Source organism: Mobula birostris, chromosome X (assembly GCF_030028105.1).
Source record: "Mobula birostris isolate sMobBir1 chromosome X, sMobBir1.hap1, whole genome shotgun sequence".
Lineage (NCBI taxonomy): Eukaryota > Metazoa > Chordata > Chondrichthyes > Myliobatiformes > Myliobatidae > Mobula > Mobula birostris.
Window position 1 is genome coordinate 68,408,325 of NC_092402.1, and position 27,494 is coordinate 68,435,818.

General features: G+C 39.0%; 2 protein-coding genes across 4 annotated transcripts in view; one reads left to right on the top strand and one right to left on the bottom strand.

Moving 5' to 3' along the window:
- cdk2 (cyclin dependent kinase 2) overlaps positions 1 to 27,494 on the bottom strand; it is a 101,184-nt gene that overhangs the window by 64,201 nt on the left and 9,489 nt on the right. The window lies entirely within an intron of this gene.
- The window catches only part of pmela (premelanosome protein a), a 30,028-nt gene continuing 4,434 nt past the window's right edge, over positions 1,901 to 27,494 (top strand). For 2 of the 3 annotated variants that reach the window (XM_072249384.1, XM_072249385.1), the window contains exons 1-10: positions 1,901 to 2,044; positions 9,522 to 9,656; positions 15,202 to 15,348; positions 16,575 to 16,715; positions 17,278 to 17,439; positions 19,692 to 20,108; positions 22,372 to 22,953; positions 23,419 to 23,574; positions 24,649 to 24,754; positions 25,515 to 25,720. In XM_072249384.1, the coding sequence (XP_072105485.1) occupies positions 1,981 to 2,044; positions 9,522 to 9,656; positions 15,202 to 15,348; positions 16,575 to 16,715; positions 17,278 to 17,439; positions 19,692 to 20,108; positions 22,372 to 22,953; positions 23,419 to 23,574; positions 24,649 to 24,754; positions 25,515 to 25,720 (2,116 nt within the window). In that variant the 5' untranslated portion in view covers positions 1,901 to 1,980. The remainder of the gene's footprint in view (positions 2,045 to 9,521; positions 9,657 to 15,201; positions 15,349 to 16,574; positions 16,716 to 17,277; positions 17,440 to 19,691; positions 20,109 to 22,371; positions 22,954 to 23,418; positions 23,575 to 24,648; positions 24,755 to 25,514; positions 25,721 to 27,494) is intronic. The other variant, XM_072249386.1, reaches the window with a different exon arrangement.

The window sequence follows — 27,494 nt, forward strand, 5'->3', positions numbered from 1 at the left end:
TGCACAAAGGAATACTGTGGATGTTGGAGGTAAACCATCCCAGTCCCAGGACATCACTGCAGGAGCTCCTTTGGGCAATGTCGTCAGCTGTTTTCTTCAGCTGCTTCATCAATGACCTTCCTTTTCTAATGAGATCAGAAGTGGGGATGCTTGCTGATGATTACACAATGTTCAACTCCATTCACAACTCCTCAGCAAATGGATCAGCCCATGCCTGCATGCAGCAAGATCTAAACTACATTCAGGCAATGGCTGGGAAATGATATTAGCAAGGCACAATGGATTGTTCTTAACTTGCTTGACTGAATGCAGTTCCCTCAACTTTCAAGATGCTTAACCTCAAGTGGGACAAAGCAGATTTCTGCCCTGGTTAAACTACATTTGCCGGTTTCTCACTACTTATCACTGGTCCTGCAAGGTCAGTGGGTCTAAATCTTAGAACTCCCTCCCTAATGTTCTGCCTTTGTCCTAAGTGTCATCAAATCCTATTCACTAACCACTGCTATGATCACTGAACTATACATATTCCCAATTAAGCAACAGCCTGGTTTAAACATTTTTATCCTTGTTTTCAAATCCATCTGAGGTCTTACCCCTCCCTCATCTCTATGTAATGTCTTCCAGACTGTCAATCTATAAGATCTCTGTATTCTTCCTGTCCTGGCATATTGACAATCGTCAAATTTAATTGCTCATCAGTTCTACCAAGTGTGTGCTAATCTTAGATGCATGAAGCCTGTGGATACTAACCAGCATCTGAGTGTGTTAACCTGGTTACTCCAATTCCGTGCATGTTATCTTTGTGTGCACTAACATAATTCATTGAAAATAACATTTAAAATAGAATCAAACTGTAATCTTTCTTTTTACAACAAGAATACTTTCAGAAGCTAGGAACATCTTTTTTTCCGATGGGGTAAAGGGAAAAAGGAAATCAGACAGATGTTACAGAATAAGGACTTGGAGTATAAACTCCATTGAGAGACACAGATGAATCCCGAGGACTCAAATACATTATTTCTTAAAAGACTCCCACATTTAGGTCCTCATAAAAAAATGCTTCGAGTTCAAAAGCAGGGAGGCAAGGATAAGTTTTTACAAGACAGTAGGTTTGCAAGAGTTAGGGCATTTCAGCACAGAAAATACATTTTAAAAACATAAATCACAAAATTCAGCAGCATTGAAGTAATTTCTCATCTTCCCTGTCAGACCCTGTCAACAATTACTGGCTATTTTTTCTCTCATAGTATCCATTATTTCCTCCTTGCTGGTCAATCTCCTTACAATCACTACTCTCTTACTTGCTTTCTTGATTGACCTGAAGAAGACAGCAGAGTTAATTTTGCAGTAAAAAGTCACTAGAAGCACAAAAGGCTAAATAGACACTTTCTGAGCCCTCAACCTTTAATGATTCCATGAACTATGAACGTAGACAAAGACAGGCAGGGAAAGAGAAATACAGATTGAGAAGGCAAAAACAAAACACAGAAAGTGAGAAAAACAAAAAGGTAAAAGCTTGCACATGAACACAAAGTAGGTAATATTTTAATATTACTAATTGTCAGGGATGTACAGGTAAATACTGGTCACTAGATTGACCAAAGTTGTATATTTATTGTGAAAGATGACTGTCGATAATCATGGTGAAATTTGATTGCTTAAAGCCTGTGTGTGGATTCAAGTATTCAAAGGATTCAAAGTACATTTACTATGAAAGTATGTATGCAATATACAATTCCGAGAGTTGTCTTCTCTGGACGTGGCAATAACAACATCACCCCTCCCTCCCACAGAAGAAACAAATCATGCAAACATGCAGCAGCTCGCAAAAGGTTAAGTTTGTTGCCAGTTGCTTCACTGATGTCACAAGTAGGCTGGGTTTGCAGTCATTTGATTTCAACTTATTTATAAATGGCTTCTATATAAGATGTGCTCTCTTGGTCTCTGAATCGTTTGAAGAAAGAAGAAATAAAGAAGAAGATGAGGAGGAAACTGCAGTTGCTCTTGATTTTTATCATTTGTGCTGCTCCTTTGGTTATGAACTGTAAGTTTAATATGGTTTACATAGAACTATCTACTGCATGTTATAGTTTCCAACAGAAATTATTTTCCTGTTTATATTGGTAGGTGCCTAAATCACCTATTTTCCTCCCGTGAAGAGAAGTTAAACATTGCTGGAATGAAAACTGTTTTCAGGTTTTATTTCTCATTGTAATATATATTTTTTAAAGTCTGTTAAAGGTTTATTCAACTATTTTTTACCCAAAGCAGAACTGGAATATACTGTACATTTCACTTTATACTGTATATCTTCAGCGATTTAGGATGCTATTAGGGTTCAACGGGTTGACCATGTTTTTTTAAATCAGGATTTTCCTCCTTCCTATTATATAACTTACATTAGTCTCATGGCAAGTGTCGGGCGAGGAGAATTTTTTTCACAGCTTTTAGGTGTTGAATCTGTGCTGTATTTAAATTTAGTGTCAAAACTGCTACTGTTGCAGTCACTTGAATTCCTTTGGTAAGATTAACTACAGACAGATCACACAATATATTAACTTTATATAATGAGCTAAATATAGCTTTCTGTAAGTCTAGATACAGTCTCAAGGTATAAAATTCTTAAACGGAAATTGTTCCACGATCATTAACTTCAAGTGATTTTCACTGTCCAAGAGTCCAGGTCAAACTTCTATTTTGTTGCAGAAATCTAGTTCCTGTTGGTATTTCAATGATACCTTAAATATCCAAAGAATAAAACCAGCATAACAAAGAGAAAACTAATTATATTTGTGTTCAGATTAAAAATATTGGTCTGTTACAAGGAAAAAGTACCTCTATATAGCTTCAGGATACCCCAAAAATGCCTTACAGCTAATGAAATACTTTTGAAGTAAAGTCTTTGTTGTAATATAGGAAACATAAATTCAATCTGACCCTTTGGATTTTGAGGAATTTGTGCTTTCTCTGCCTCTTCTTGGTTAAATTGGATAAAGAATCTTATTTGCCATTCGGCAACAATAAACTGCATGGGCTGTTTCTACTGTGTGTACCAAAATTACTTGTTAAATAAAAACTTTCAATGCCTAAACCACAAGTGCAACCATAAGAGGGAAATGATTTTGCAGCAAGATTATTGGGAAAATGTCTGACTAACCTAAAGTGTAAAATGGCTGAATTATGAAAGCTTGAGAAATGAGAAAGGAAATAGAGCATTCATTTTGAATAAAAAACCTGATATTCAAATCTAACTATTTATATTTGGGTTTAATCATGGGACTTCTCTACCTTGGAGAAAGGTAGGATGATCATGCAACACTGTTGGGTAATTTAGAATATTCCAACACCAATTCAATGGTTAACCAACAGTAACCAATATGGTAAATTAAATAGTAACTAATACAGGTTAATATTCTTTTTCTTTCTGGGGTTTGTGGGGGTAGGGGGGAAGGGAGAGGAGGGCAGAGGTGAATGGAAAAAGAAAATAATCGTTTCCGTTCACTAATTATAGCAAAGTCTTGAACACACTTATCAAGAATACATTTAGCATTTAATCTTACATACTGAACAGACAAGATCTTCCCTTTGAAACTGTGTTGGTGATCTGCTGAGTATAATGTTAAGTCCTGGTTATTTACATGCTTAGAGGATAAAGATTGAATGCCATTACATTCATTTAATGCAGTTCTCACTACCAACTACACAGCAACATTGATAAAGACATCCCTGTGTTTCCATAATGTGAGTCTTTCCCTTTCCTGCTCTCTTTCTCCCTCTCTTTTTTTTCTCCTTTCTGTCCAGCCCTCTTTTGTCTTGGTCCCATTGTTATTCTCCCCTTTTTACTCTATTCATTCTCTGTTACTTTTCTTGATTTCTTGCATTTCTCTTTTTATACTCTTCACTTTTTCTCACCTCCTCACTTTCTCCCTTTAATTCCAGCCACGCTTTGCCCTATGTTCTCCTCCTTTCAAACCCCCTCTCCTTCATTCTCCCTCTAATCCCTTCCTCCATTCTCAACTTCTGCCCTTTTTAGTCCCACACATCTGCTCTCCCTCTTTTCTTTTCCTCGCCTTTATCCTTCTCTCTTTTCTCTCCCTTTCTCCTGCTGTTTCTCTTCAAATCCTTTGATGATACATGTTATTTCTCCCAGATCTTGCTGAATTTTCTTCCTACTCTTTAAATTATTAGGCTTTTATTGAGTTACATACCATCTTTCCTTTCCTGATTCCCACTAAACCAACAAGGAGACAGCCTTTATTCCACATAACTTTAGAAATGTCAACATTCTTGAAAACTTAAGTGAACAAGCCAACAACCTGAAATTCATAAGTTTATTGTAATAATTATCTTGCAAATTTGAAATACTGTTGCAGTCTTTAAGAGTTAAAAAAGTTGGAAATCGTTACCAAAGAAAAGCGAAGTGATAATTGGATACAGTCAGAAAATACCATTATCACATTAAAAAGGTGTGTGAAGAATCAAGCCATCATCAATGCATGTTAATAAGGTGCAGAAATCTTCTGAACATTCTCGAGGAACATGGCGAGAAAAATGTCCATATTTAGTAAACTGCCTGTCATCTCCCTTCCTTTGGAGACACTTCAAATCCTGAGACAGTGAACCAATATCCAACTTGTGTTTAGCTGATATGTAACCAGTTAAAATCATCCTCCTCATTCATTTTCCAAATTGGTATGAATGTCTATTCTTAAAGCTTCATGTTGAAAATTTCACATGTAAGTGACTGTTATCTTTCAATCAGTTTGATCAAAGATTCATCTATATTACTAATGTAGAATTAGAGAGCAGAAATACTCAAAGGCTACTTGTGAAGATGGTGAAAGCCACAACCAAGAAGGAATTAAGTCTATTTTAGGAATGGCAACATATCAAATACATCTTCTCAAACTTATTCCTCTATTAACACCTCTCAGAACAAGTTATCTGGTTGCTGATCTGTAATCTGTTTGTAGGACCTTGCTAAACACAAATTGTCTGCCATGCTTCTGACTGTTACAGCAGTGACAACAGTTTTAAACCATTCTCTTAGCTTGAAATGATTTGAGACATGCTGAGGTCATGAAAGATGTTACATAAATATTTATTTTAGAAACATAGAAAACCTGCAGCACAGTACAGGCCCTTCAGCCCACAATGCTGTGCTGAACATGTACTTACTTTAGAAATTACCTAGGGTTACCCATAGCCTCTATTTTTCCAAGCTCCATGTACCTATCCAGGAGTCTCTTAAAAGACCCTATTGCATCCCCCCTCCCCACCATATCCGAAAACTATGTTTCCTAGTTGTAGAAATACTTGCCATGCCACTTCTGCATCTTTTTAAAGTCAACCCATCACAAACTGTCAAATTTCAGTAAAATTGCCACATTTACACGTAAGTTATGAGTAAAGGCCCCCTTCTATGTTTTTGTTTCCTGGGACAACAACTTCATTCCCAGAATCAATCTAGTTACTCAGTATTGCATTACCTGTGCTAACTTTCTGCTTTAATATACAATCTGCTTTAATACAACCAGATCCCAATTCTAACATTAATTTTAAGAAAAAAATTCCCAGCTACTACTCTCCTTGCCAAATCTCTTTCTGATTGAGAAAGTGATAAATGGGAGTGCAGTGACTATAACCAGTCTGCAATGCTCTATATCCTGCTACTTTCCACTTCACTTTGTAACGAGGTTGGTATATTATGGTGATCTTTCACAAAGACATCAAAAAGATCTGAAGGCCTACTTACTTCATCCAATCTCAGTCATTTTCAAATTCAAGTTAAAGTTCAGTTTATTGTCTTTCAACACTACATATGTATACCGCCAATTAAACAACGTTCCTCTGGACCAAGGTGCACAACACAGTACAGGTGTCCCCCACTTTTCGAACGTTCGCTTTACGACACCTCGCTGTTACGAAAGATCTACATTAGTTACCTGTTTTCGCTAACAGGTGTTTTTACTATTACAAAAAAAGATAGCACGCGATAAAAGGCAGCACGCGCCCTGAGCAGCCAAGCTCCTCCCCTGGAACTGTATTCTAGCCGGGATTGCTTAAACACGTGCCTGTGAGTATCTGTGCTTTATGTCGATTTATTTTGAGCATCCGTTTGCAAGATGAGTTCTAAGGTATCAGAAAAGCCTAAAAGAGCTCGTAAGGGTGTTACACTTAGCATAAAACTAGACATAATTAAGCGACTTGATCATGGTGAACAAAGTAAGGACAAAGTGAGTTTGGCTTGTGGAAGTTGACAAGGATGATGTTGAAAAGGTTTTGGCATCCCATGACCAAGAACTGACAGATGAAGAGCTGATGCAACTGGAAGAGGAAAGGATAACAGTCAAAACTGAATGCAGTAGCGAACGGACCAAAAGTGAAGTCGTCCAGGAACTGAACGTGAAGCAACTGCATGAGATTTTCACTGCAATGATTGCAGAAAACTACAGCTTTAATTTTGAAAGGGTACGTAGGTTTAGGGCATATTTGCAGGATGATTTGAGTGCTTACAAAGAACTGTATGATAGAAAAAATGCGCGAAGCTAAGCAGTCAAGCATAGTGTCATTTTTCAAGCCTTCCACATCAGCCACAGCAGACGACGAACCTCAACCTTCGATATCGAGGCAGGCAGACATAGAAGAAGAAGATGACCTGCCTGCCCTGTTGGAAACAGACGACAATGAGATGACACCTCAGTGTCCCACCACCCCAGTGGTCCCAACCTCCGGGCCACGGACCAATACATTGCCGCGAAGCATGCAGTGGTGCAGCGGCAGCCAGGACGCACCCAGCACATCCCCAAGAAAAAAAGCCGAAACAAACAAGCTAATCAATCAGGTGCCGCCCGGCACGCAAATGTCGGCCCAGATCAGAGGCGACGCAATTGGCAATCGCCTCTGATCTGGGCCGACATCCACGTGCCAGGTGGCACCCAACCAACCAGTTTGTCTATTTCGGCCCTCTCCCTAAAGTTGTGCTGGGTGCGTCCCTTTCTCACCCCGAAGGGCAGCAGGTTGCATATGCACTTCATTATATGCATTCTCTGCTAGAGTGCAAAAGAATATTCAGTTGCATCTTCAGCCATACTCATCTTATTAACTATCCTGCATTCCCCTCCTTCTGAGCTATGGCATGTTTTCTTGCCTCAAATGAAAGCATTTTGCTGCATGCATTGATTGTTCAACTTTAGCATTATCACAGGGGTATAGTACTAGTTTCAGAAATCTGGATAACTGATCCAAAGACATGAGCTCCATCCTATAACAGCAGCCGGTGAATGTAAATACATAAATCTGGTACAAAAAGATGGAATCTGTAATGGTGGCTATGGAATTATTGAATTCCTGGAAAAATCCATCTGGTTCACTTAATGCCCATCAGGGAAAGAAATCAGCCATCATTATCCAGTCTGGTCCACAGGGGATTCCATACTTAGAACAATATGGTTTACTTTGAAATAGCCCAGCAAACCACTCAGTTGAAGAACAATTAGGAATGCATAGTAAAACCTGTCCTTACTGTTGATTCCCAATTTCTGTAAATAAGAAAATGTAAGAAGGTGCACTTTATTTGAATATTAAAATGAACATATAAAATGCATTTATATGGTATCTTTTTTATTCTCAAGATGTCCTAAAGTGTTTCACTGCCAACAAATCAGTTTAAGTTATTGTTATGCAGTTATTTGTATACAGTAACACAACAGGAATTGGGATGAGTAAGTATCATTTTTGAGTGATGCTCAAGGAAGAAAAAGGGATGAAGGCACGAATGAAATTCTGTCCATTTCTTCAAGTAGTGCACTAAATACGTTACTAACAGACAAAGCATAATGGATTATGTGAGAGCCCACATTTCCGAAGATTCATTATGTTCAAATGTCAAACTGGAGTGGGGCTGGAAGCCAATTTATGGAGGGAGGATGAATAGGCGAGCAACCAAACACAAGCAGTGGGTCTGGTGCTAGTGATAGGTCCAGTACAAATCATATATTTTTCATTTCTCCTCTCTCCACCATGATAACAAGCCTGGCAAAAACCAATAAACCTTCGATATAGGAAAGAACACTCCTCTGCATATTCAATTAGGTAAAAATCTGTGATCTTTGTTACGATCATTGGTATTTAGTGTTACCTGAGCATTGTGACAACTCTACAGTGCAGAGTTCTGCATGAGTTCTCATCAACTGGTCTAGAACAAGGATTTAACAAGCATAAAAGGCTTTTCAGTTTTATGTGCTTAATCAGTGGCCTAACCAAACTGACTTGTCACCATGGTTACTGGCTTTTCTCGTATGTGTAATGTTTTTAAAGGCACAAACTGGAGGAAGAGAGCTTTTTCAACCTGAGAAGGGGGCTTAAATAGGCGAATGAAAAACTGAAGGCAGACAGATTTGCAAATAGACTTCAGGTACAGACTGTAGTTTTGAGCATGAAATATTCTAAAGCAGATTTATTTTTTAAATAGTGTGACATTCCACAGTGATTTCAAATCCAACTATTCTTGGTAAAGCATCTGATGAGCCACCTCTGGTGCTTAAATCACCAGCAAGAATCATCCATTGCATAGGCATTAAACATTATCCTTAAACGTGAATATCATCGAAGGTTCTCCAGCATATCTGCCAGGAGTGTAGGAGGAACGAGCTTTCAAGTATCACGCAGCAAAAGTGCTAGCGTAATTTTTCTAGTACTTCTATGGCTTATATTAGTTTGTCCCCACAACCTGTGGGTGTCTAATGCCCAGATTCTCTCCATGAAAATCTCTAATAGTGCTGCAGGGCAGTAGACAGATCAGGAAATAAGTTGAGTTTGCAGATAGTCGAACATCTCATTCTTGAAAATTGTGGCTTGGAAATGTGAAATATAGGTAAATAGCAATATAATTGCATAAGCATCTAAAATAAAGGATACAAATTTAATTAGTAGGTACTTTGATGGTTTCATTAACCCCTTTTTAAGTGGCTGGCATTGGATTCCTCAGATGACTGTCACATGAAAGAGATCACTTGAAGATTTGGAAGGCATGTGATTTGGATGTTCTCACCGGGGGTCTCACTGTATCACAATGTATGCAGATGGAATTTATCACATGCTTTGAATAGCCTTATGTTTCTTCAGGCAAAAAAAAGACAAAATACAAAATCTGTGTGAACAAACATTTTTAGAGGAGTAAAAGATTGTGAGCGACTTTATATAATAATAAAACCCCTTGCTAATACAAAACAAATTGAACTTCCAATTAAGCAGGTCAATTAATTACAAGCAGGTAACACTTGAAAAGTATGTAATGGGGCTAGGGTAAATTTCAGCAAGATTTTCCTAACCTTTTTTGGAGGTTTGTTGTACAAATTGAAGGGGGGGGGGGTGCGCGGGGAACAAGTGCTATCCATGATCAGTCAACAACTCTTAATATAATTTTATTCTTCCAATATAAGAATAAAAGGCAGTCTTTTTTTCTGGGTTAAATTGTTAAAGCAGAGATGTGTTGAATATCATGGTTTGGCTTTTTGCAGGGTCTCCTAATGGTGGACACAAAAAGAACAAAGGTAATTCTACTCCAAGAAGGTTAGCTGGCTCTAAAAACTGGAATTCTGAACTTTACCCCATTTGGAAGGCTGGAGACTCCAGATGGCATGACTGTTGGATAGGTAAGAATATGAGCCTAGAGTATGTTCAACCTTTGTGTTCTCTTGCATTCTGCTGATTACAAAAATCAGTGATGTTAGGAGATTTGGGTGAAATTGGCCAGCAAATAGGAAATTTCACAAATTACTTCCTCCTAAACCAAGCTTTCTATTATGGTAGCAAAGCCACGATATAAAAACTGTGGAGAGAGTCAGGAGCAGCAAGTTTCTTGGAGTGCACATCACAGATGATCTCACCTGGTCCCTCAGCACCATCTCTTTAGTCAAGAAAGCACAGAAGCGTCTCCACTTCCTGAGGAGATTGAGGTGAGTGAGGCTCCCCACTCCCGCCCCGCTCTTCTAACCACATTCTACCGGAGCACCATCGAGAGTGTCACCGTCTGGTATGGGATTTGCAAGGCATCTGACAGCAAGGCCCTGCAACAGCTTGTGAGGGCTCCTGAGAGAATCATAGGGGTCTCTCTCCACCCCATCCAAGACATATACCAGAAGTACTGTGTTCGCAGAACCCTTAGCATTGTCAAGGATCACTCCCATCCACGCCACAATCTCTTTGACCTCCTACCATCAGGCAGAAGGTACCACAGTTTAAGAACAAGGACTGTTAGGCAAGGTAACAGCTTCTTCCTCTAGACTGTGAGACTTCGGAACACCCTGCTACCTCCCTGTACAGCACCAGTAGCATTATACTGTTGTATATTTAACTACATGTGTCGTATATGCACCTTATGTCAACTTGTATATCGACAGATTTTTTTGAATATTATTACATTAATATTATTTTATGTGCTGTATGTGATATATGTACTGTGTTTTGCATTTTGGTCACAGAGGTATTTTTCATTTGTTTCTAAACGTTGTTTCATTTAGCTGTACATGTATGCAGTTGAACTACAATAAACTTGAACTTGACCTTAAAGCAGACTATCTCTATTCCATTGTATATCTCCTGTCCAATAGCTGTCTGTTCTGTTCATCATTTTCTCAACCATTGCGATTCTGATTTTCTCTTTCCTTTTTGTTCCCTCTTCTTTCCTTCTCCTGCATCTTTCACTATCATTCCTTCTGAGCTCCCTAATCTCCTTCAGCTTTAGAGCCCTCCAAGAACTCTGCCTTCCTGAACTTTGACTTTTTGTGCAGCTGAAGATGTGGCTACCAGTGGTAGACCTTCACTCTACTGCTGGTAACCATATCTTCAGCTGCTGAGCCCTGACTTCTGGTATTCCTTCCCTAAACCTCTCTCTAAACATCTGACCACCTGCAGTCTGCTCCTTAAAACCGAGCTCTTTGAGCAAGGTGCTTTGTCATCCATCCCAAAATCTTTCCAAAGTTTTACAGTAAATTTTGTTTGATGAAGATCCTTAGGATATTTTACAAAATTAAATCTGCTGCATAAATGCAAGGTATTGCTGATGTCCCAGGCTGCTGTGATGTAGGATTTGGCACATCTTGATGCTCTGATGTAGAATTTAAACATTAATCAGGTTAACATAGAACATGGAATAGTACAGCACAGTACAGGCCCTTCGGCCCACAATGTTGTGCCGACCCTTAACCCTGCCTCCCATATAACCCCCACCTTAAATTCCTCCATATACCTACTATTCACTCCTAGATCAGTGAATAAGAAATATCAATACAAAAGGAAATAGGTGCCTGGGTTGCCAGGGCTTGGAGAGTATATGTAGGTCACAGATGGTGACCCACACCTTATCATAGAACATTACACCAACAGTATCACTCGCTGGTAAAATAGCTTTTGAAATTCTCAACCCATTCATCATTGTTTACATACAATGGATTCTATATGACCCTAAGATGTACAGCAGGTGCAGAATTAGGCCATTTGACCCATCGAGTCTGCTCTGCCATTTCATCATGGCTGATCCAATTTTCCTCTCAGCCTCAATCTCCTGCCTTCTCCCCATATCCCTCCATGCCCTGGCTAATCAAGAATCTATAAACCTCTGCCTTAACTATATGTAAAGACTTGACCTCCACAGATTCACCACTCTCTGGCTAAAGAAATTCCTCCTCATCTCCATTCTAAAAGGACAACCCCTCTATTCTGAGGTTGTGTCCTCCGGTCTTAGACTCTCCCACCGTAGGAAGCATCCTCTCTACATCCACTCTATCAATGCCTTTCACCATTTGATTGGTTTCATAGAAACATAGAAAACCTACAGCACAATACAGGCCCTTCGGCTCATAAAGCTGTGCTGAACATGTCCTTACCTTAGAAATTACCTAGGGTTACCCATAGCCCTCTATTTTTCTAAGCTCCATTTACCTATCCAAGAGTCTCTTAAAAGACCCTATCATTTCTGCCTCCACCACCGTCGCCGGCAGTCTATTCCACACACTCACCACTCACTGCGTAAAAAAACTTACCTCTGACATCTCCTCTGTACCTACTTCCAAGCACCCTCTTACGCTAGCCATTTCAGCCCTGGGAAAAAGCCTCTGACTATCCACATGATCAATGCCTCTCATCATCTTATACACCTCTATCAGGTCACCTCTCATCCTCCGTCGCTCCAAGGAGAAAAGGCCAAGTTCACTCAACCTATTCTCATAAGGCATGCTCCCCAATCCAGGCAACATCCTTGTAAATCTCCTCTGTACCCTTTCTATGGTTTCCACATCCTTCCTGTAGTGAGGTGACCAGAACTGAGCACAGTACTCCAAGCGGGGTCTGACCAGGGTCCTATATAGCTGCAACATTACCTCTTGGCTCCTAAACTCAATCCCATGATTGATGAAGGCCAATGCACCATATGCCTTCTTAACCATAGAGTCAACCTGCGCAGCAGCTTTGAGTGTCCTATAAACTTGGACCCCAAGATCCCTCTGAACCTCCACACTGCCAAGAGTCTTACCATTAACACTATATTCTGCCATCATATTTGACCTACCAAAATGAACCACCTCACACTTATCTGGGTTAAACTTCATCTGCCACCTCTCAGCCCAGTTTTGCATCCTATCAATGTCCCGCTGTCACCTCTGACAGCCCTCCACACTATCCACAACACCCCCCAACCTTTGTGTCATCAGCAAATTTACTAACTCATACTTCCACTTCCTCATCCAAGTCATTTATAAAAATTACAAAGAGAAGGGGTCCCAGAACAGATCCCTGAGGCACACCACTGGTCACTGACCTCCATGCAGAATACGAACCATCTACAACCATCCTTTGCCTTCTGTGGGCAAGCCAGTTCTGGATCCACAAAGCAATTTCCCCTTGGATCCCATGCCTCCTTACTTTCCCAATAAGCCTTGCACTGGGTACCATATCAAATACCTTGCTGAAATCCATATACACGAATCTACTGCTCTACATTCGTCAATGTGTTTAGTCACATCCTCAAAAAATTCAATCAGGCTCGTAAGGCATGACCTGCCATTGACAAAGCCATGCTGACTATTCTTAATCAAATTATGCCTCTCCAAATGTTCATAAATCCTGCCTCTCAGTATCTTCTCCATCAACTTACCAACCACTGAAGTAAGACTCACTGGTCTATAATTTCCTGGGCGATCTCTACTCCCTTTCTTGAATAAGGGAACAATATCCACAATCCTCCGGAACCTCTCCCGTCCCCACTGATGATGCAAAAATCATTGCCAGAGGCTCAGCAATCTCCTCCCTCACCTCCCAGAGTAGCCTGGGGTACATCTTGTCTAGTCCCGATGATGTAACCAACCTGATGCTTTCCAAAAGCTCCAGCACGTCCTCTTCCTTAATGTCTATATGCTCAAGCTTTTCATCTGCTGTAAGTCATCCCTACAATCGCCAAGATCCTTTTTCCGTTGAATACTGAAGCAAAGTACTTACTAAGTACCTCTGCTATCTCCTCTGGTCCCATACACACTTTTCCACTGTCACACTTGATTGGTCCTATTCTTTCACGTCTTATCCTCTTGCTCTTCACATGCTTGTAGAATGCCTTGGAGTTTTCCCTAATCCTGCTCACCAAGGCCTTCCCATGGCCCCTTCCGGCTCTCCTAATTTCATTCTTAAGCTTCTTTCTGCTAGCCTTATAATCTTCTAGATCTCTATCATTATCTGAATGGCAGAACAGGCTCTACTGGCTGGATGATCTACTCCTACTCCTGCTCCTATTTCTTAGGTTCTTCAATTCTTCTGAATTCTTGTGATTACAGGCCCAGAGCCATCAAATGCTCTTCGTATGACAAGCCATTCAATCCTGGAATCAGTTTTGTGAACCTCCTTTGAACCCTCCCCAGTTTCAGCACATCCTTTCTAAGATAAGGGGCCCAAAACTGCTCACAATACTCCAAGTAAGGCCTCACCAGTGCCTTATAAAGTCTCAACATTACATCCTTGCTTTTATATTCTAGTCCTCTCAAAATTAATGCTAACATTGCATCTGCCTTCCTCACCACAGACTCAACCTGCAAATGAACTTTAAGGGAATCCTGCACAAGGGCTCCCAAGTCTCCTTGCAGCTCAGTTTTTTGTATTTTCTCTCCATTTAGAAAACAATCAACCCTTTCATTTATTCTACCAAAGTCAATGACCATACACTTCACAACACTGTATTCCATCTGCCATTTCTTTGCCCATTCTTCTAATCTGTCTAACTCCTTCTGTAGTCTCTCTATTTCCTCAAAACTGCCTGCCCCTCCTCCTACCTTCATATCACCTGCAAACTTTGCAATAACGCTATCAATTCCATCATCCAAATCATTGACTAATAATGTAAAAAGAACTGGTTCCAACACAGACCCCTGTGGCTTCCTAGATTTGTTTTATATAATTGTTTAATTTTTGAGAAATATATGCTAAAACTGTCATCTTTTAGCTGGGAAGTTCTTTCTCACCTAATGAGCTCCACAGAGGTACAGCTAGTAAAGCTGCTGTCTCACAGCTCCAGCGACCCAGGTTCAGTCGTAACCTCCGGTGCTATGTGTGTGAAGTTTGCTTATTTTCCCTGTGACAGCATGTGCTGCTCCCATACGTCCCCAAAATATGCATGTTAGTAAGTTAACTGGTTGCTATAAACTGCCCCTAATGCATGGGTGAGTGGTGGAACATGTGGGGTGCAGGGGTACTGGGGTTTGCAGGTTAGGGTAGGACTACTGTAAGATGGGTGAGTTGGACCTTTTTCTGTGCTGCATCTCTCTGTGACTCTTTTAATGTTCTTATAAATACTCTATAGATATTTCTACTAAAGAAATTACTGTATAGTCGATTAAGTTAACTTCCAAGTATGAAAAGAATTTCAAGTTCACTTTGAAGTATTCCAGCACTTCAATGCTAACATAACCCATGATTGCTAATTGTTCTTTGTGCAAACAAAAAATGAACAGTGATAAATTTCTTGAGCATTCCCTTGTATTGGTTAACAGTACCATGCAGATTCAGATCCTCATGGGATAATAATCATTCTGTTTCAAATCCAGTGATACGTTTTTGGATTAAGATTGGATAGCCAGGAGCTGTGAACAATTTACAATTCATCTGTAAATAACATGCATGATTAAGCAATGCACAATTGGATTTTGTTCTTGTTCACAGGAGGGCCAATTTCAGTTGAAGTTAACAACGACGCCCCCACCTTAACAGGAGCTAAATCCACCTTCTACATTAACTTGAAATTCAACAGGAATCAGACCATTCGTTCTGATGGACGGATTGTTTGGGCTGAAAACAACACTCTGAATGGTAATGCTGACTAATTACTCTTTTGTCTAAGAATAATGAAAATTGGGGGATAACCAGCAAACTTGGACAAGATTTGGGATGACTTGGTTTGTTCAGAATGAAGCCTGGACTTTCGGATGAAATTAGAGCACTAGGATTGTATTCCTTTCACTACAGCTGATTGAGGGCTAAGACTTCAAAATGCAGAAATTCCAACACTTCAAAAATACTCACAAATCATAATTTAAGTACAAATAGGTCATTAATTGCAAACTATCTTGGTGTGTGGCTTGTAAAGGGAAAAGGGGTTTGTGTGTCTGTGTGTTGCAGGATGGGGGGGGGGGGGTTGGTAATCATTGGTGGTATGAAGGACAATTAAGGCAAGCAAGATACCAGGCCTAAAAAAGGCTAAATCATGAAGTCAGTTTATATTCCCTCAAACACAGATGATTAAAGGGTAAACTGAGGTGTTCAAAATGATTAAAGGATTTGATGGAGTAAATAGACAGAAACTCAAGGGGCATAAAAATTAGTGCCAAGCCATTGAGAGGAAAAGTCAGGAAGGACTTTCACACTAATGAAAGTGGAAACCGTGCATAGTTCCTGATATAATTAAAATTGAAACTGTTAGGCTTTTGTGAGGTAATTGTACTAAGGATAAAAAAAAACATGTTAATATAGTTAAAGTACAGATCAGCCAAGAAATATGGAGCACACTCACAGGGATGAACAGGGATTAATATTGCAGTGTTCCTGTTCACTTTTATTGCTCTATGTTTGTAGCATATTCCACATCTCTCCAGTAAATGGAACAACTGATTCATGGATTCCCCCATTGAGAGTTTTGAGCCGTCCTTTTAAATCAGAACTATCCTAAGTTTGTATTTAAAGTTCAGATTGCCTTTCTTGAGCAATTTTGTTAAAATTTCAGACACCAAATAAATGGGAAATGAGTAACCAGCAGGAATGTTGCATAAACACTCATAAAACTTAGTTTCAAGTGTATTCAAATGTGTTGTCAGGCGGCAGACCACACCAGGTTTATTTTACTTCAAAGCAATTTTGCTACTTTTAAAATAAAGACATTAAAAATAGTTTTGCTAAGTGTTTAAGGACAAAACTCCCAAATTCATAGACTTTACAACATTCTTTGTGAGATAGAAAATGGTACTAAAATAAATGGCATGACTGTTTATTTGATAAGAGCATTATTTTTGGTATATGAATTTGCCTTTTGTATCATATAGGCACACACATAAATGCTGGTGAGCCAGTATATCCTAATGATACGCTGCAGAACGACGATGAAGTATTTCCAGATGGAAAATCCTTTCCAAGGACCTCCAGGAAGAAAGGATCCAAATTTATCTTTGTTTGGCAAACACTTGGTATGAATATTATGACATTTGATTTTTAGAGGCTTATCCCAGATCCCCATATGTGTAATAATATGGTAGCACAGCACAAAGTTGGGCTTCAACACAGCATAGTGTGGTTTGGAGGGTCTGATCCTGAATTAATTGCTGGAATTTTAATTAATTACTAGGCTGGTCAATATTAGGTTTCATAAGTTCTATTGATAAAATAAAGCATAAAGAAATGTATTTTATTATGGGTGTTATTCAGAAATCATTAATAAACATTCACTGAGAGCAGAAAATTCAAGTTTGTTTCAGGGTGGATGTAAATTCTGTTAATCTATTCATTAAGTTAATGGACAGGAGCATTTTTGAAATGCTGCATGCAATTCTGAGCACGATAGTTTCTCAAAGAAATGTTCTGCTTTAGAGAAAAGAATGCAGGATTTTGAGAACAGACTGCTAAGAATTGCTTTGATTGGAACATGTTATGGTGGTCTGGGAAGAATTAAGCACTCCAGATCTTTTTATTTCATGGCTAGGAAAATGATTCATGGCCTGATGTACTGATATGTTTTGACCTATCTTCCAGGGAAGTACTGGCAGGTGATAGATGGTCCCTCCTCTCTGCTGACCATTGACACAGCAGATATCCCATTAGGATCCTTTACCATGGAGGTGATTGTGTACCATTATCGTGGACGTGAGAAATTCATTCCTATTGGAAAAGCTACTTCGCAGTTTACAGTCACAGGTAAGCAACTACATCAAATGATAAAACTATTTGACAAAGTGTAAGGTTTATTATTGGATATATTTAATACTTAGTTGTCTGCAGTTTAATTAACATATATCCACATCAGCCATAAAAGATTCTGGAAGAGAGAAATATCCAAAGGAGTATTTGTTACAATAGATGGATTCCAAGAGAAAAGTCTCTGTTCTTGTAATCAACCACAGTCAACAATAAATATAAAGGAAAAGTGGAAGTCCAGCAAATCCACTACGAAGTAGGACAAGGGCAGCAAGTTTCATTTTCTATTACATTCCCCTGCAATTGTACCCCTTCCTGACTTGGAAATGTATCAGTAATTCATCAACATCACTGGATCTAAATCCTGGGACTAGCTAGAAAATGGCACTTTGGAAGCCCTCCTCCACAGAGATTGGAGATGTTTACAAAGGCAACCTATTAGCACCTTTTAAAGAGGTCACAGGAATGGACAAGATATGAAAGTCACCCCCAAAGATTGACCTTTTGATGAAAAGGCTAGGATCAGTATTAAAAGCACAGGGATATAAAGAAGATAATGAGATTGAAAACTTACATGAAAAGTAAAATTTGCAAGTTATCTGAAAGGTTCTTAATAAATATAGCCAGACCTGAAGAAGGGTCTCGGGCTGAAACTTCGACTGTTTCTTCATTTCCATAGATGCTGCCTGGCCTGCTGAGCTCCTCCAGCATCATGTGTGTGTTGCTTTGGATTACCAGCATCTGCAGATTTTCTCTTGCTTATAATAAATATAGTGATAGAGTTGCAAGGAATAAAATGGGTCCATTAAAGATTGATGCAAGCAAAACTATGAGGATTAAGGGAAACTACAAGTAAGACAAGAGAAGGAACTTAATATATAATGAAACCTGGATGGGAAAAATAATACAATTTGAGATGGATTACGTTTTCCACCCAAATATTAAAATAAATAAATGAAAAAATGTCATATACTTTAGTTGTAATATCCAAAGTGATTCTAGGTTGAGGGTTATTCTTGTTTTATGTTGAAAACTCAAAGGGAAGTAGAAGAAGCGAGATAAAATGATTTCTGCATGTGCTAGATGGGCCAAATGACCTGTTTCTGTGCAGTACTTCTCTATGACTCTATGACTTTAGCTGCAGATCTATTAGTTTAATATCAGCTGTAAGCAAATTACTGGAAACTATTACCAGAAACAGTAGCAGATTGCAAAAAATATACTTGCTTGAATTTGGAAATGTTTTGGGGAGATCTAATTGAAATGACAAAGAGATTTTGCAGGGTTTGATACAGAGAAATTATTTTCTTTGGTAGAAGAATCAAGAACAAAAAATATCATTTTACAAGAAGGGGCATGCCATTGAGGAGTGAAATCAGAATGCATTTTTTCACAAGTGAAGCATGACCCTGTGAGTAACATTTTGGATAATGCCTGCTCAGGGTGAACAGAATAATTCTTGTACTATTGGTAAGCTTCCTGGAAAGAGAAAAGTATGAGATGCTTACTGTCTTATGATTTGACTAGTAACATTTGGCTAGCTTGCAATATAGCTCACACTATAAACTAAGAATTGGGTTGGAGAGCAAAATCAAAAGCAAGAAAAAATACAACGGTTGATGTATTGGGCACAGTGAATGACCTCTTTTTGTGTTGTAAATTTTCTAGAATTCTATTCTTTGATAATCTCCTTTTATTAGGAGCCTGTATTTGTGACTTCATTCAGGATTGGGGAAATGATGAAATTCGATTCCCTCTTTCTTCTCCTTTATATTATATAGCAGAGAAGCTATGCAATCAGGACCAGCTGTAGGCTGTTTTACCCTTCTAACCTGCTCCACCATTCATCAAGATTAAAGATGCCCTTCTACCACTGCTCCATTTTCCTGCACTATCCCCATATCCCTTGATTCCCTTACTATCCAGAAATCTAGCAATCTCTGTTTTGAATAAATTCAATGATTGAGCCTCAACAGCCTTCCAGAGTAGAGAGTTCCAAATGTGTTTATTGGCCAGTAAAATCTGAATCAATGTGGCTTGCATTTCAAGAGTTGACTTCATGAAAAAATCACCTTCAAATGAAGTTTGCAAGTTGCTACAATAAATGGGTTATTTTGTACAACAGACTTAAGTGCTCTCTACGATAGGGTATGTTATTGCACCAAGCTGTTTCTGGATTGGAACATGACGGCACTGTATTTAATTTCTAAGTTGAATTCTGTACTAATTTATGTTTTTATTTCTCTGTACAGATCAGATTCCATTCTCTGTTGACATTTCCCAGATCAGTGATCTCAATGATGCAGACAACAGCTTCATACAGAACCGGGCTATTCTATTTGAAATTAAACTCCATGATCCTAGCCAATATTTAAAAGATGCTGAAGTCAGCTTCAATTGGGATTTTGGAGATGGCAGTGGTACCCTTATCTCCCAGATGCATACAGTGACCCATATCTACCTCTCAACAGGAGTTTTCAAGCCACGAGTAGTCCTACAGGCTGCCATACCATCTTCCGTGTGCAGCACAGCCAATCCAACTGCTGAGAGTTCAAATCCGATTATCTCAACCATGAGCTTTGACCCCACATCATCTCCCCCCTTTGTGATTTCTGAACTGACTGTGTCCCCTGCATCTAATCAGCCAGCTGCAGGGGAGGTTTCCACAGGTAGGAAAGTTCCAAGATAAAAAAACACTGGGGTTGAAGCTGAAATTGTTCATAACACTTTTACTTTTCATATTTGCCTGTTGTAGCTGAGTGAAGCAAAAGGGCAACAGAAGTTTTGGTCATGTTGATCCTAAAATCTGCAGATTTGAATTGTTTCAAGAAGAAAGCATTAACAGCTGCTTTCATTTAAAAACTGACTTTGAGGTAGTAAAATGCACAGAAGTATTATCAAGCAAAATATTGGGACAGATAATTAATATCATAGTCAAACAGAAAGATTTTAAAAAGTACCTTAAGGGAAGAAAGAGGGGTAGAGAGGTGGGGTGGTTGGAGGGAGTGTGGATTTCAGAGCTTGGGGCTCTGGCAGTTAAAGGCACAATCATTGAATGTGGACTAATTAAAGCTGAGGATGAAACATTGGAGCATTTCTAAGATCTCACTGGGTTGTAGGGCTGGAACAAAATACTGAGAGAGGAAGGGCAAAGCCCTGGATGGATTTGAAAACAAGAGTAAGACATTTTAAATTGAGGTGTTGCTTAAGTGAGAGCCAATAAGTCAGCGATGAGTCAGACTGACGAGTTAACAGGGGTTGGTGTGAGTTTTGTCACAGGCTGCTGAGGTTTGGATCTGCTCAAGTACGAGTCTAAAGATGAGTCTAAAAGCCAAGGCTTTTGGAAGGAGGTAAGCAGAAGTAGGGGCAAAGGCTGAGTTGGAAGTAGGTAGTAGAATGAGAAGGGAACCATTCAAATTCTGAAGTATTGTATTTATTTTTCTTTAAAACATGGCTCTGTCTACAGAAAAGGTCAAGTTATTGTGTAATATGCTTCCTTAAGGGAGTAGATTTGCTTATTGTCAGTGGTAACCTGTTTCTGGATTTTAAGTCTCACAAATCATGTTTCTGACTGGCTAAATCTTGTAATAGGATGTAGCCAGACTCTCCAAACTGTTCTAATCAATCTGTTTTTTGTTAAATTTCCACTCGTCACTAATGATCATAAATTATTTGATGATGAAGGATGAATTTAATATATTTGACTTATCAATAATTACAAATAAAGTCTTTGGACTGTGGGAGAAAAACTTGAACGTGGTGTGTCAAAATCCGTGTGGCTGTTTGGTTCTTTATCCTCTCAAAACAAGTAGATGGGTCATTTTACTTCAGTGTTCATGTGGCAGATTAAGATTTAAGATTAGCATTATTTATTAAAAGTACATCAAAACATTGAAACCTACAATGAAATGCGCCATTTGCGTCAATGACCAGCACAGTCCGAGTATGTGCTGGGGGCAGCCTGCAAGTGCCGCCATGCTTCCGGCGTCAGTGGTAGCATGCTCACAACCCACCAGCCCTAATCCTAACCGTTTTTGGAATATGGGAGGAAACCCACATGTGGGAGGTTGTGGGAGGGGAGAACGTACAAACTCCTTACAGACAACGGTGAGAATCGAACTATGGCATTAAGCATTGCACTAACTGTTATGCTACCACGCCATACCATGCCTTAATTAGGAAGTGATTAAAAAAAAAAGCAGAATTGAGCAGATGTTGCAAATCTGTAATAAAAACAGAAAATATTGGAAATAACTAGCAGATCAGATAGTATCAGTGGAGGGAGTTAATGTTTCAGATCAATTACCTTTCTTCAGGACTGTCCTGAAGTAAACTTGTAAACCTGAAACATTAACTCAGTTTCTCAATCCACAGATGCTACCTGACCTACTGATTATTTCCAGCATTTTCTGTTTTTGCTTAGGGATTGATCTTGCTGAACCAAGGTATTAAAATGGATGATTCTTGAAAAGTCATTGCAAGCATAACTGCAGATTCTAACTCATCATTTCCCAGTTTTGCAATAGACTCACGAGGCAAGACTAAAATATGTACCATTGAAATAGTGAATTAAGTATTATTAATGACATTGACATGTCTAAATATCTGTAGAATTATTTCAAATGTCATTTAAAACCAGTAGAGTTGTTGTTCAATAGCAACTATGCAATTCTATGTTCAGCAAGATGTTACCTGAAGATGTTGAAAACTCCGCCCTGCACTCAATACAGATGGCAGCAGCTTTATCTCTTGCTCTTAATATTATAATAAATGACTAGTCATTTTTAAAGGTATTAGATATGGAATGTTGGTACATTAAGGTATATTTGTTTAATTCTCAAGTAGAAAGATACAAATGAATTTGATATTAACTTAGCCTCTGTCCAGCATATCTGACAAAGATTTCAGAAATGCATCTTTTTTCTTTCATAGGAAATACTGCTCCTTCTCAACCACCAACAATTGAACCTATAGCTGTAACTTCTCCAGTATCTGATTCCCCAGTACCACCATCTCAGCAGGAACCAATCATAATTCTCACTGTCACTCTTCCGATTCCTTCTTCCACCATCAATTCTGCTGCCCCTGATGAAACTTTAAATGCAGCCATTGCTGTTTCAGAACAAGATATAAATGCAGCAAGCCCTGCTACTGATGATGCTATAAATGCAGCCCTAGAACAAGCTACAAATGCACCAACTGCAGCCCCAGAGCAAGTTACAAATGCGGTAACTGCAGCCCCAGAACAGGCTATAAATGCGGCAACTGCAGCCCCAGAACAGGCTATAAATGCGGCAACTGCAGCCCCAGAACAGGCTATAAATGCAGCAACCCCGGTCACTGATGAAGCTTTAAATGCAGCAATCGCTGTTTCAGAGCAAACTATAAATGTGGAAGCGACCAGTGCAACTGTAAATACAGCAACTCTTGCCACTGATGAGGCTATCATTGCAGCAACCTTCATCACTGATGAAGCTCCAAATGTGGAAAACACTGCCTCAGAACAACCAACTGGTAAGTTTCAATTTGCACTCTTTAAATAACTTTTAAATAATTAAAAAGAATTGAAATGTTTTATAGAGATCAGAAACTCATACTGCATTGGCCTAGACTAAATTTGACAAAATTATTTCCTTTAGTGTAATCTCATTGAGTGGTAAAGTTCGATTGAAAACCAGGAATTTTGTGATCTGAAATTACTGCAACCAAGGGTTATATTCGTAGGCCATAAGACCATAAGACACAGGAGCAGGATTAAGCCATTTGGACTATCGAGTCTGTTCCACCATGATATCATACCTGATTTATTATTCCTCTCAATGCCATTCTCCTGCCTTCTTCCTGTAACCTTAAAATCTTAAAATACATTGTCGCAATATTGTTGAGTGTTCATTCCTTCAGCAACAAGGTCACAATATGATGCCATGAACATAATGACCATGTCATTGGTTTATCCACTGTACTTTTATGAATCTATAGATGAACCTGCTACAAATTTGATTCTAGATAGTGAGACAACTGCAACAGGCACTAATCAGGGATTGCTGCTGGTGAAACGAGAGGCTCTGAAAGACACAGCAAATAATTGCTTTATCTATCGCTATGGCACCTTCACGACTACCATCAATACCATTCGTGAGTATGGGATTGAAATAGATATCTCCACCAACAAATGGATTAATCAAATCGAAAAACTTTCAAAACTATCAGGCTACTAAATTCTAATGAAAGCCAAGTGTTCTATTACTTTGAAAGATGCAAAAAAAATTAATTTAAGATTTTGATGTGATGGCTGGTAATGACTATTGTCTGACCAATCACTGGATTACACAACAAGTAGAGAAAAGCTTTGTCATTGTGGATAAAGCACTTTAATAGTTTTTGAGAGCAACAAAAGAGCAACTCTGGATAATAACAAGCAGTGCCGGAATTTCTTTTAATTAAACTGATATTAAAAGTTCATTCCCATAAGCCCAGTTTTGGAGCTTACTAATGTGATCACTGTTCCCTCTAGGCTGTGTGGGTGTGCAACCGCACAGTGACTGAAGTGCTCCCGTGCACCTGGACTTTGTTGTCACGTGTATAGACAATGGATTTGTAATAAAGACAGATGAAAAAAAATTTACAAAATGTGAAAGATTTTCTTTGTTGTATTGTATTTCATTATACCTGTCAATTAATAAATAAATTCAAAAGTATTTGATTTTTCAACTGGCATTCTAAATATTCATAGTATGCATATTACCAAAAAAAAAACAGTTAAAGTGCCATGCAGGTTTCAGGCCGTGTAAAAATTTCCTGCTCAGAGCAATGGTTGGTCCACACAGCTGTAAAATATTAGAGGGAACACTGAATGTAATACACTACTAGAAAAGTAAATACCCCTAAATCAATGGAATTTGTTGCCTTTTGCCCCAATTCCAATGTCCAGTTGTATAGAAAGGTCAAACTACAGATTGGCCCAAAGTAATGCAATGAAATTGGTTTCATCACACTGCTACATACTGGACTAGTGCACAGAACAGGATCCCCAAATAAAAGGTTGACCCATTTCCCTATCATCTGCTGGCAATTTTGTGGTGCAACTCATGCATACTCAAACCTATCAGTGAATTAAGATTAATTGAATTATTTGCTGTTACCAGAATTTGGATTTGAGATTGGCTGTTTCTGGATTAATGACTTGTCTTGCTTCTCCTTTTCTTTCAGAGAGCATTGAAAGTGTGGAAATTGTGCAGATTTCAAATGTAATACCTGGCTCTGTGTCAGAGATGCAGCAAAATGCTGTGGATTTCACAGTGACCTGTCAAGGAAGGTGTGGTGCATATACATTTTGATTAAATTTCTTATTTACTGTAAACCAGTGGTTTTGAAACCTGGCTCCACCTGCAATAGCAATATAAACGATTCTAAGAAAATGTTTCAGGCTACTTGCGTGGCTGCTTTCAGTGAATTTATACCCCCAGTTCTTCTGTTCTGCAATACCTGATAGTGCTCTGCCATTCACTGGTTTGAAAGTCCAAAATGTATCACCTCACACTTAACTAAATTGAAATCCAGTTGCCACTTCTCAGCCCATCTCCCTAACCAATCTAGATCTCTTTGTAATTCATTACTATTTCAAAAATTCATGATAACCTTGCAACTGGCTTGAGAATAAAACTTCAAGGTACAATAACAGACGTTGTACATCAAGGGTATGTAATCGTTGAATTGAACAATTTAATTAACATGGCTGTAAAGATAATTGGTCCTAACTGCAATCCTATTGATTCAGTTTGAATTACCAGCAGTCCAGTTCCTGATATTTTGCCAGAATTTCCTTTTTTTTTGTCATTTACATATTGAGGGAATGCAACACTTCAACACCTATGATCAGACCAAGGACAAATGTGCTTTGATGATAAAATCTTGGTCATTCTAAACCTAATTACTTATTTCCCCTTTTTCAGCAGCACACAAGATATTCCAAAAGGCACCTTTAAAATTTGTTCATGTTCTTCTACTGATTTATGATGAAAGAACAGTTGCACAATGAGAAGGTGCAATTTTAAGTATTGTAATTTATTTTTCAGCTTCCCAAGTGAGATTTGTACTGTTATCTTGGATGCAGACTGTATAAATCCTCAGCAAACAGACTGCAGTGAAGTGCTACCCGCTGATGAATGTCAACTTATCCTTCGCCAATTCTTCAACTCCTCTGGGATTTACTGTGTGAATGTTTCGATGACCAATGCAGTCAGCTTGGCTGTTGCCAGTGCACGTGTTGACGTGAACCCAAGTAAGTCCGTTTAACAAAATGAGTGAGTATCATGCAACCCTCGGTTATGTTAATATATTCTGCCATCTATTCTGAATGGAACGAATAAAGTCAGGAGTATATCTTTATTAGTTCCAGTACAAAACAACTGAATAAGAACTGGAGTTTCTTAATCTCATTATTAGTTGATCATTGACTCTCCATACGCAGCCAGGAGCAAGTCTATGTCCCGTATGGCAGGCTAATCTGGTAGATTAGGTTGCATGGGATTCAGGGAGGGGTGGATTCAATATTAGCTCAACAATAGGAAGCAGGGGGTGATGGTTGAAGTTCAATTCTCCGACTGGAGGCCTGTGACTAGCGGGGTGCCCCAGGCATCAGAGGTCTCTGTTATTCATAATTTCTGTAAATTATTTGGATGTGAATGAACATGGTATGATTAGCAAATTTGCTGTTGATACTAAATCAAGGAGACTTATTCATAGCAAAGCAGGTTACAATGAATTACAAAGAGCCAGTGGATCAGTGAATGGCAGGCTGCTAACAGAGGGACCTGGGAATACAAGTATACAGTTCACTGAAAACTGCACAATTATAGACAAGGTGCTGAGGAAAGTGTTTAACGTGTTGGTCTTCATCAGTCACGGCATCAAGTTTAGGAATAGAGACATTATATTGCAGTTATATAAATCATCGGTGAGTATTGTGTACAGTTTTAGTCACACTGTTATGACAAAGATATTGTAAAAATGGAGATGTGCAGTAGTAATTTACAAGGATGCTGCCTGAATGAGAAGACCTGGTTTATAGGGAGAAATTTGCCACACTGGATCTTTATTCCCTAGAGCACAGGAGAATGAGGGCTGACCTCATGGAAGTTTATAAAATCATGAGGGATATGGATAAGATAGATGCTCATAGTCTTTTTCCTCAGAGTAGATAAGTTCAAAACTAGAGGGCACAGATACAAGATGATAAGGGAGAGATTTAAAAGAGACCTGAGAGGTAACTTTATACAGAGGTAGTAAGTACCTGGAATGAGCTGCCAGAGGAAGTAGTTAAGGGTACAATTGCAACATTTAAAGGCATGTGGATGGGTACACGGAGAGGAAGGGCTTGGAGAGTTATGAGCTGAACGTGAACAACCGGTCCTACCAGGGAGGATGCTGTGGTCAGCATAGACCAGTTGGGCCGAAAGGCCTGTTTTCATGCTGCATTGCTCTATGAATCAGAACTGGAGCAATAATCGCACCAACTTGTACAGATTAATGTTTCATGTTGTCTACCTTTCATTTTATATTTCCTCTGTAAACTTCTGTTTCCGCATTTCCAATGGAACCTACCACATAAACTTGATGGTAATCCAGCTGTTAGTGGTTATGCTATTATACTTCAACTAGACAAAACACGGAATGTGGATTCAGACAATATCCATCATAAATGCACAAATAGCAGCTAATAAATAGAAATACAAGAGAGAGTGCGATACTAGATCTACTATTAGGGAATGAGACAGGGCAGATGACAGGCATCTGTGTAGGGAAATGCTTTGCATCTAGTGATCATAATGCCATTAGTTTCAGGACAATTATTGAGAAGGATAGATCTGGTCCTCGGGTTGAGATTCTAAATTGGAGAAAGCCTAATTTTGATGGTATCAGAAAGAATCTGGCAAGTGTGGATTCGGACAATATGTTTCCTGACAAAGGTGTGGGTGGCCTTCAGAAGTGAAGTTTTCAGAGTACTGAGTTCGTATATTCCTGTTAGAATAAAAGGCAAGGATAACAGATTCAGG